This window comes from Battus philenor, unplaced genomic scaffold (assembly GCF_028537555.1).
Source record: "Battus philenor isolate CCGP_79_NKW_IND1 unplaced genomic scaffold, ilBatPhil1.0.hap1 SCAF_15, whole genome shotgun sequence".
In the NCBI taxonomy this organism is placed as follows: Eukaryota; Metazoa; Arthropoda; class Insecta; order Lepidoptera; family Papilionidae; genus Battus; species Battus philenor.
This window is the reverse complement of record NW_027181677.1, coordinates 1264671-1276717: the sequence shown is the minus strand read 5'-3', so window position 1 is coordinate 1276717 and position 12047 is coordinate 1264671. Positions and strand designations below refer to the sequence as shown.

General features: G+C 33.3%; 1 protein-coding gene across 1 annotated transcript in view; it reads left to right on the top strand.

Annotated features, from left to right (window-relative positions):
• LOC137918655 (Ig-like and fibronectin type-III domain-containing protein 2) overlaps positions 1-12047 on the top strand; it is a 174240-nt gene that overhangs the window by 115890 nt on the left and 46303 nt on the right. The window contains exon 3 of the mRNA XM_068761514.1: positions 7633-7693. Coding sequence (XP_068617615.1) covers positions 7685-7693 — 9 coding nt within the window. The 5' untranslated portion in view covers positions 7633-7684. The remainder of the gene's footprint in view (positions 1-7632; positions 7694-12047) is intronic.

Below are 12047 nucleotides of genomic sequence, written 5' to 3'. Positions count from 1 at the left end.
TTATCTATGGTGATGAAACCTGTTCATCATAGCTATGCGGTGGATAAATCTACACATATCCATTTCAGCAAAAAACACGCTCAACTTCAACGTCTCGTAAAAGAAAAATCTACCTTTCTACCATAAAGAAAAAGGTGTGCCGGATCGTGACACTCTTCTAAACTGATCTAAGAAAGATTCACGACCATATTTAATTGAGACAAAATTATAAAGGGTTTCCTATGTTCTAAACCGTCAGCTGCTGTACATAGAAGTCGTAAATCCAAAGAATTATTGGCACTCTATATAGTGTCTAAGCACGTTTCAAGAGGTCGCATCACAAAGAATAGGATGTCATAGAAAGATGTCGTCATAGATTCCATCAAAACTTTTCTAACGACCTTCAAAAATAAATGAAAGCGTGAGAAGAATAACAAAAATACTTTTTTATAATAAGAGGTAATTTCAACGTAAATGGAAATTTTACCATAGAGCCAGACATGATTTTTTTTTGGTATATTTGTATGTTATCGATACTACGCAGATTTTCCCCTAGCTATTGGAATTTCAAATTTCATCTCGGTCGGTCCATTAGGCGGTCGGGTTTGGTTTCAAAGTGAAAATATAATTTTTGTACGCAAACAGCGTCCGCTCGAAGCGACGGATTAAAAATATTCAATTTTCATTACACTTTTGTGAAATACCTTCGGAAAATAGTTAAATAAAGATAATAATTTCTTCTGATAGGTCAATACATAAAATAAAATATATCAAACCAGTTTATTTGTATATACACCAATACCACGCTTTGCGACGTTTTGTGTTTTTTTCGAAGTTGCGTCGCTGCTTAATTAGTACTAATTTTCACTGTACGTCGTTAGATTTTCGAGGTTGCGTGTTTTGGGTTCGAGTCTTTAAATTTTTTTAATTTTCTTTTATTTTTCAAAAGATGGCAACACTTATTTCTTATTGCGCCATGCTATCAAAACTCGGGGATTCCCTTTCTAACTAAAAATCAAGGCAATTTTTATAGTTTTATTTTCACTTTGGAGTTCAGTTTCAATTACGTAGTGTGTTGTAATGTAGTGTGTTGTGTTTTTCTTTTTGAAAAAAGAATAATAAATTTTAACGTGTTGTTTCTGGTTACAAAAAAGCTTATTCCAATTTATTTATTGGCAAAGTAATATTATTTTTATTTTTAAAATGTTTACTTTGTTCTATTTTCTTTTTAAAACGTTGTATTTTACGGCGTTTCAATTTGCGATGTGTTTTTTTGGAACGTAACCATGACGCAAAGTGTATAATGACATGTGGTGTATAATGACATATAAAATATATAAAAGAAAGTCTCTCATGTACCGCCGTTGGGATCGAAAGATTCTGGAGTGTCGACTACAAGCCTGTAGACGTGGCGAATGTACTCTCCCCTAGGTGATCAGAAAACAGGGGGAGGCCTTTGCCTTGTAATACGCCTCTATCCTGTAATATCTTGATGATGGAAGCATGTTTTCAAATGTTCATTTTATTCATAATTTAAATTAATCTTTACACTATTTTTCGTAACATCATCATATCAGCAATATAACGTCCACTGCTGGGCATGAACTTCAACCATGGATTAACAGACCATCAATATGATTAACAGACCTATAAACAAGCCCATAATGATGTAACAGATGATTTGGTGACAAATAAACATGTAACATTGTAATCTATATTCAGATAATTCGTAAGTTTATGGATGATTATTTTATTTTAAACAATATTTTAAAACTTAACTCACGTGGCGATATCTATTTTTATGCATATATAATACGATTTTACTTAATTAAAGCGAAAAGATTAATTTATACTAAAGAACCAAATCGCCATAAGAAATCATAAAAGTTCATAAGTTACAAATATACACGTGATCTGCTTTGCTATAAATAAATTTGAAAGTGCAGGAGGGCGTTCATCAGAATCCATGTCAGTTGGGCGAAGTCGTGGGAGGTTATAAAAATTTGAAAATTAAATTAATCTTGAAAATTCAAAATTATTGTTGTAATTTCTTTATAATCACTTTCTTTGCACAATCAGGTAATAATAAAATAGTAAATCATAATGATTGATACGATATTAATCGATTCGTCCGTTCAAAAACTGTCTCGATCCAAGATGGCCGCTCCGCTATCATAGAAACGACGCACCCGTAGTGATTGACACGTCACTCTTGACATTGACTTTGACAGCTCGATGACGCGACTGCACTGTCAAAATAAAATCTATAAAATGTTATTTTGTTGTTTACAAAACATTTCCTACTTTTGAAGAATCTATTTTTATTGAACTAACAGCTTAACAATGGTATGAGAGTTGCGAAGGCAGTGGCGGTTCAAGTTGTAACTCTTTTGTGCCATCTTTACGTTGCAACTTGTTTACAATACGAAATATGTGTCTATAAAATAGAATAATATATAATAATGAAAAATTTTTAAAGTTTATTCGATTTGACAAAGCTTTGAAGACATATAGAGTTGTAAAAGTAAGTTTTAATATAAAGTAGTTAATAATACTCAAATAAAACTCGAAAATTTGTTTCTGTATCTGAAAAGAGATGGCGTAGACAATCTTTTTAAATTTAAAATTTCATTCCACGTTTCACGGTTGAAAATAACTTTTTAAAAGTAACGCCTCCGAAGCGCCGCAAAAAATTGTTAGCAAGCTAGTTATGTCCGCGGCCCGCGTTACATCCGACGCTTTCATTAGTTTTCAGTACTGGTTTAATTTAAAAACGTCAGACGGTCTGCCAGTTTTAATGGGGTACAGCGGAGGACAAACGGAATAATATCACATCCGCAATGTACGAGTTAAAACAGATTGCTATTATATTTCCACAGGCGCTTTTACTTTTGTTAGACTAAATGTCATATAATTATGAAACATTTTTATTTAGTTTAATATACGTATTTATTTATTATAATCTAGTGTATCTATGTGCATAGCAATATTACTGAATTAAAAAAGCTTGTTAAATATACACAATAAAATTGCCAATACGGTGTGTTTTTGAAGAGAAATAGTGTATAACTCGTAATAAGTTTTTAAATAAATTAAAAAAGAACTTCTGATAAATATAAACACAATAATATTCATTATCTTTATCTGTGGAATTATTTATGAATTATAAAGAGATATCCCGGCTACAAATGAGCACTGCATTGCTTATCTGGATGCATTCAAGAGAGGACGCGGTAAGTAATGAGGTTACAGACCCTCCTTGCGAGACAGTGCACGACGTCCTTAGAAACTTCTAGAAATATCTCGTGTATTTTGAGATGGAAGCACAAGCAGAAATATTTATTAGATCTTTAGCTGAAAATGTATATAATTCTTTAATCTTAGATCCAAATTTATTGTATGTTGTCGACTATATACTTATTATGTAAGTCAACACGAGAAAGATATATAAATTAAAATTTTATCTTGCCATTGAGTATATACTTTTTGTTTTGTATTCATTAATTTTATATTACGTTCTTATATATGTGCGTGGGACACTTAGAAAGTATAAATAAAATAAAAAATTTTTTAGGTTGTCTATAATGATGACAACCATCATAATTTCAGACTTAAAAGGTCCACTGCTGGGCATGGGCTTTCCGTATAAAACAATATCTATCCACCTTATATATAATAAAAGTTTCTGGAGGGGCGACCACAAGCAGGTAGACGTCACATGGTTAAGCTACCATGACTTGTCTTGTATTCCACTTTAAGCGACTTTCCGCCACTTTTACAATGTCGTCAGTCTACCAAGAGTGGGCATACTTGCGTCTACCGGCTCGTGGTCGCCACTCGAGCATCTTTCTGCCCAAATAGCCATCGATTTATTTCTTATTAAGAATTAAATGTTACGAATTAAAATTCTATTTTCAAAATATATTTACATCATTAAAGAATAGGAATTAATATTTAAACTGTGATTATTCTTATCATTATAATTTGAAATCTATGACGAAGAAGCAATTAAAACCTTTTATGCTTTTCTGCTCGAAATTCTCAATAAGTACCTTCGATTATTTAAACTCCGGAAAATTAGTGATCGACTTTAATTTTATCCAGATGCCATCAATGAAGAACGAGAAAAGGATATATTTAATGGCCAGTATATATTATATTCTTCAATTTGATTTTAGAACGTTCTATGTTTTTTTTATATATAAATTTTATCATTATCATTATGTCAACTGTATCGTCATAATTTGGCGGATCAGCAATTTAAAGTGGCAGAAGTCCATCCAAATAGGTCACACAAAAGCCACTGAGAGTTTCAGGTTCTGGAGAAGAGAATATTAACCAGTAAGTACGGCATAAGACGTCTACCCCAATGGTCAAATAACCTTCGTTAGTCGGAAGACGCTGATTGCAGGTCTTATTGGATCTCTGAAGGAAACATGTGTCCATCAATGGACATCTTTCTTTTTAGCTGATGAACGTCTACTTCAAAACATAGGCCTTCCCCAAACGGCTTGTGGACCGTCACTGGAGAACCTGTTGGCCCCAACAGCTATCAGATCACAGCCACTTCAGACGGACCATTAATCCCGGTTCTTCTCAGGATCTCCTCATTTCTTATTCGATCTCGTAATGAAACTATGAGCATAGCCTTCTCCATTGCTCTCTGGGTGAACTTAAGTCTACTCATAAGGCCTGTTGGTAGTGACGACATCTTGGATCCGTTAATCATCACCGGCAACACATGCTAGTCAAAGACCTTCATCTTCAGGCATTGCTATAGACATCCTACTGCTGAAATGATGATAATAATAGAAATTTAAATTTACCGAAAATATAATCTCGAATATATCAACAATAGAAGGTTACAAGGACCCTAAATGTAACAATAGTTTGAAAATAATACGACCACTAGACCCTAAACCGTAGAGGTTGAAGGTAAACCGATACTTGGTTCTTTTTATTAAACATCCTATATAATTTCAGGTCAATTTGATCCCCTTCAACATTCAATTCAGCGGACGCAACTGTAACAATCCGGTGTACGCGACACGATCCACCCTCTGGGTTGGGGTTGGATTTTTTTTCCCTACGATACCTTTCGATTACTCTTATATTCGATAAAGGTGGTGGTACAACAAGAGATTTATATATTTATTACATTTTTTAATTATACTTCTAAATCAGAGTTTCCCAAACTTTTTTGTATGGTAGACCCCCTGCCATGTTTTTCCGTGTTGGGTAGACCCCCTACTTACCTGATATTGATTTCCTGTATATTTCTAACTGTAGTAAAGTTTAGTGTAAAAAACTTAGAGTAAAAACACATGTTAATTTATACATTTATTAATTTAATTTAAATTAAAACTACTCAATGTAAATTTTTATAAACGTACTTGTCCCACATTCGTATTTATAAAGTGACGAATTGAACAAGTCAGTGCAAGGCAGCGAAGCTCTGAGACTGCGACTCTCAGGTTTTTGCAAGTTCAAAATGTATTGCGACCACAAAGCGAATACCAACATCCTACAACTTACACAATTTTATAAACATATATTATATTTTTTTTACTTCATAGGTACTTTTATAAATAATGTAAATGTTTTGATATTATAAGATGGTATGATTTAAGTAAACAGGTACTATCGGTGTATGTGTTGAGATCCACTATCGTGGACCCCTATTTTCATTTCATGGACCCCCAAATTTTTTTCGCTGTCGTAGACCCCTTGCAGGTTGTCATAGAACCCTTGGGGTCGATATAGACCACTTTGGGAATCACTGTTCTAGATCATTACTTATTTGTTACGTATACATGGCAGTCAAAAAGGTATCGTGCAGCATAAGTCGCATATGGCCTTTTTTCTTGAAAGATTCACCATTAAAAGCTGAACAAGATATTCGATACAGTGTTTTACATAAAACGGTTATTTTTACACCATCGTCGTTTCAATTATAGAACATCCCCTGAAAATAAGTCTCTCTCATTGTTTTGGTAGTAAGCCGCTCCTCTGTCCGACTAAAGGCCTCAGAAGCTATCTGTTCTGCGCGCTATGTAACCTGGCTACTGCTATTTCTATCTTGCTAATTAGTTGCGATCGTGTAAAAATCACAATATATATATAGAGCAGTTAAACCGATTGTCTGTACAATGATATTTTAGATGGAAGAAATTTCCTATGTGCCTAATCAACTGATGGGTCTATTCTATTCAGTATCTGCGAACATGATGATATGTTCAATTAACCTACATATATATATATATATATATATATATACATATATATATACATATGTTCCGGTATTTACAATAAACAGTTTTATGCAATTAAATAAATAAAGCTATGTTTTTTCGTACAACTCTGATGGAAAAGCAGACTTAGATATCTCCCAGTGTGCCTGCATCTTTACCCACTCGTATGCGAGCTCCTCTCTCGGGTCAGAAAACGGTAGCCGTGTTATATTTCTTAAATTAAATTCCAATACGATTCATCATTTTCGTAGGCAACGAAATATCGCTACCCGTATCTATAAATACGTAACATGGCCACCCGGGATTACTTCAGATGAAGTGAGTATTGGGGAGTAATGCATATCCTTTGCATTTATTAACTGTACAGTAGAACGGTGTAGAAGTTATGATCAAAGGTCCAGGGTTTGATTACGAATTGGTATTTATTTATTGTATTTAACTAAATCACAAGCATAAACAAAACAACTAATAGAATCAGGCGTTACCTCGCGGAAGTCAATCCTAACTAAGAAAGGTACTAATATATAAGTAAGAAAAGGACCAATATTTAGCCACTTCCGCACATGCAGTAGTCGTGCAACAAAGTGCACCAGTTCGCTGATAAATGCGTATGCGGCAAACAATACGAATCACACAACCGCCACCGCCAAATCACTCAACGCGTGTTTCACCTCTCCACGGTGCATCTTCAGGAGTTATGTTACACCGATTAGTGCCAAACACAGAGTCTAATATATAGCTAGGAACTAATGCATAGCGGAAGTAGCTATATATTAGCCCCTTTCTTAGTAACAAAAATAAGTTTTTTGTGGGCTTTAGTGTTAGTTTAAAAGAGCAACTGTTAAATTTCTGCCCGGTACAGCATTATAATGTTAAAATAATTGATAATTCAAAAGTGCATGTAGATACTTGAATAAAGATAATTTGAATTTGGAATCCTTTGGATGCAAGCGGCAAATCTATAGGGGAGGCCTATGACCAGTTGTGGGCTTCCTAAGAAGAATAACGCCGGCTTTACTGCCAACAAAAATTTCTACATAGTAAGTTAAGTTCGGGAGACCAGGTCATAAATCCTCTCCAGCCTAATTATACTCGTCTTGACAATTCGTCTTTCTGTATGTGTTCTAAAAACTTTACCTAAATAAAACCTTTTTGGAAAATACTTTTTAGTGATTGTTTTCACTCCGTATTGTCTGTAAAAATGTAAGATGGAAGAGAAGAAAGTAAAGTAAGTTTTCTTTCTTTTCTTTCATCTAACTTCATTGTATTGGTCTTTAATAATATATATGTGTATCTAAAACTAATTTGATTTAAGAAATCTCTGAAAGAAGATATGTAGTATTAAATAATTTTTAATATATTTTCTTCTATATACAATAATGTATTGTTTTAATTGTTACAGGTTTCGTATGCGACCAGAAGGCTGACTAATCGACAAAAGGGGGATTTCCCTAATGCCAAAGGTAAATTAATATCTTATTTTGCGATATTTATTTTAGAATTAAAAAAAGCTTTTTATAAAGTTTAACATTATAATGATAAAAACCTTTAGTCTCTCATCGGGGAGCCATATCTAACTTCAATACACATATTTTGTATATAGGCATAAGTGTGTGTGTGTGTGTGTATATATATATGTATATATATATATATATATATATATATATATATATATATATATATATATATATGTATATAAAGATATATATATATATATATGTATATAAAGATATATATATATATATATATATAAAGATAAATAAACCGGTAAGGGAAAAATCGTGGGACGCGTAATATTTATTTGCTCTGAAATCGCAGCAACCATATTTCACCGCCATCCGACCTCTGAATTATTTATAGGATAGCGATGGGTAGGAATTTATCACGTTATCTCTAGCCGGAGGAACTAAACTTGGACCCTGTACGCATGAGCGATTCCTTAGTGAGGTCATTTCACTATATTTTGATTTGTAACAAAATGTTACAAGTCATTTGTTAGTAAATAATATACAGAGTGGTTCAGTCATGCGAATTTCAAAATCGCATTGCTCGTAAAAAAATCGGATTTAGTCGCCTTGGAGCGTTTCGTCGGTAATTTTTTAAACCTATACACGTCCACTGACCATAAACCACCCCCAAAGATACCTGTGGAGGAAGTAAAATGATCGCCACGGTTGGCAGGCGAATTGGTGATCGCATTACACAGAGGGCCTATCTTGGACACTTGTTTGTGAGCAGTTGCAGTGCTATATAATGCACAAAGTGTGAATTATAGGCTGTATTCCGGGAATAGAACCCGTGACTTACGATTGCAAGTATGTGTTCTACCGCTGCGATACCACACTCTCACCTCGCATATGAATCAATTTTTTTTTCAAATCGATACAATAATTTCAAAACTTAGTAGAATCCTTTTTTTTTTAAATAAAAATAACATGAGTTAAAAGTTACAAAAAAGGTTATATATCATTACAGAGGTGAACAACACTTAATCCTTAACAATGGCCAGCCTGCAGGATTGGCCACTTCAAACTAGAGTACACACACCCCAATTAGGCTGACATTTGTAACATAATATACTGTTTTATTGTCTGCGAATGTACATTGTTTTTACGAGTTATATTTCAACTAATTTGCGCCTGGACCCTCAGTGCGAATAAAACTTTAGTTAATAATTAAGGTTTATATTATTTTTGTAAATAGAATAATAAATGCTGATATAAATAAATAAAAAATAGAAAAATGTATCACGATAAATAGCATAAACGACTGACATTTGCGAACGTAGGTTGCGGATTTGTTTCTTTAAATACAGTCTTATATAACTCAAACTTTGTGCATTCATTATATAGGATTGCAACTGCTCACAAACAAGTGTCCAGGGCAGTGATTCCCAAAGTGGTCTATATCGACCCCTAGGGGTCTGTGACAACCTGCAAGGGGTCTACGTCAGCGAAAAAAAATTTGGGGGTCCATGAAATGAAAATGGGGGTCCACGATAGTGGATCTCAACACATACACTGATAGTACCTATTTACTTACATCATACTATCTTATAATATCAAAACATTTACATTATCTATAAAAGTACCTATGAAGTAAAAAAAATATTATATATGTTTATAAAATTGTGTAAGTTGTAGGATGTTGGTATTCGCTTTGAACATACACTAAACTTCACAACATTTAGAAATTTACAGGAAATCAATATCAGGTAAGTAGGGGGTCTACCCAACACGGAAAAACATGGCAAGGGGTCTGCGACACAAAAAAGTTTGGGAGACTCTGGTCCAGAGGATAGGCAGCAGCGTCGTCTTCGTACCATAATACCACACTGCGTTCGTCAACCCACCTGCCTAGTGATTATGGTATATCCATCCATAGATATCTGAGGGAACGCCTAGACGAATAAACCATTCTTTTAAGATCATAAGTCATGAGAAGATTTCAATAGAGTCACGTTAAAAAGTGGAAATAAACTTCCTCAATTATTGCATTATAAATAAATAATTCCTGGTTTGAGAAAAACCCATAAATGATTACATCATTAAACCTAAAAACTGTTTTCTTTTATCAAAGTAAAAAAAAATGTCATCAATAGACATTTTTATCAGATATCTTTTATAATTAAGAAGCCTTCCATTTTCAAATAAGTGTAAATATCGATTTTATTATATTTCATATATTATTGCAAGCGATAAATAATTAATCAATGATGAATAAAATGTTTCGGGCGTGGACCATACCGTGATCCACCTGGTAGCACATTGCCCTGCATTTGGGGAACTCCGTCTCAAAATTGAATGTAGGATAAGGATAGAGACTACAGTCTCTCTAATAAAAGAGATTCTGCAGGGCAGTGAAAATAAATGTGAAATAAAATGTAGACAAGGAATATAAATATTGTAAATTCAAATAAAATATAAATATGTTAAGGAGTAAAATAAAAATGTAATAAAACTAAACAGTGATATATATAATTGTGATACGTACCTGTAGAAGAATGTAAAACAAAAAACAATAATCTGTGTTAAACTAACACAGTAATAGACAACTGCAGTTTTCAAGGATGGATGAATGGAACGAAATGTAAGAGAAAGATAGATGTAACTGTACAGTGAAAGAACGGAAAGAAAGATAATATGAAGTATGAAAGAAAAGAAAAGAAATAAAAAACAGATGTAAAAAAAATAATATAGATGTATAAAACTCTGTTCCTACAAAAATAGAAGTGGAAGGAGAGGTAACCAATAGCAGTGACCATGTTTGAAAAAAACAATGTTTGTTTGTCACAGTGTAAAAATCGTGTATGTCAATGACATTTTCTAAATTCAAAATTTTCGATGTTGCCATTTTTAATAACACCGCCGCGTTTTAACAAAAGAAATTAAATTATTTATACAGTTCTGTTAATGTTTCCGTCTGGTCGTGATGGGTTCCGACTGCGATAATGTATACGTCAAAACTTTTTGACACTGTCTGGAAAATTCGGATACGCGATTCGGGAACGAAATATATTAATAGAAAGATGAATGGATATCGCTAAATTAATATTTTTAAACTTTGCGCAATTAATACATATTTTTCAAGTAAACAATTTTTTTTTATTTAACCTATAAAAAAATTCAATACCATTCCATGTCAATTTTTAGAGTAATTGGAAACCTTTCGATCGTAGGTCGCGTGTTCGATCCCCGGATATAATCTTGTATAATTCACACTATGCATTAATTATATAAGATTGCCACTCCTCAAACACAGGTGTCCAGGGAATGGTCAGCAGTGTCCTCTGCCTACCATAATACCACACTGCGATCGCAAACCCGCCAGCGAAGCGTAGTGATTATGGTATATCCCTCTATAGATATCTTTGGAGGACACACACATATATATATATATATATATATATATATATGTGTGTGTGTCCTCTATTTATGTGTGTGTGTAGATATGTGTGTGTGTAGATATGTGTGTGTGTGTGTGGATGTGGTAATCGGGATGCAGGGATTGAATTTAAAGTCTTTCGTGGGGCACTAATATTTATTTTAAAAAAGAACTCCTAACCTAAACTGCGCACGCTCCTTCATCGTTCAAACGTCGTCTCTCTCCCTTTCTCTCACACCTCTCGCTTGCACCATCTGACGTTCCTATTCACGTATGCTATTATGTTTCATTCCACATATATATATATAGGCTTTAATGGAGTAAATGTGTAGCCCATATGCAGTCAATTATTTCGAAAAATTAAGGAATAAGCTAATAATAATATAGTAAAAAAACGCGTTTTTAAAATTCTAATTCGTAGATATCTTCAGGCGAGCCATAAAGGCTTTCAGTGGGCGTTTATGGGCTGAAACGATAAGGAGAAAAATTTATTTTTATTTACTATCTGTCCTTGCTGACCTTGTACTGCTAGAAGTTATTGTTCCATCAAATTTTAAAAGAAAAAAATATATATATCGTATGTCAAAACGATTACTTTATACAAAGTGATTAAAACTAGGTGTTTATACAGAGTGATTAAAAGCTTTAAAGTTTTTTCGTTTACAAATTAGATACATTCACACCATTAATGCATTTCACATCTATAATCTATCACCATGTATAAAATAACTTATTCAATACATTTCATTTCAATCAACTACAAGTCAATATGTAAAGTAAAAGTATCCAATATGAATATATTTAATTTACAAGTAGATTCATACCGGGAATGCGAAGCGGGTTGCTTATTTGAATACATCGATATGTGAGCAGAGGACGCGTAATGAAGTTTCATATCGAGAAAACTTTTTCCGGATCTTTCGCCAATATTTC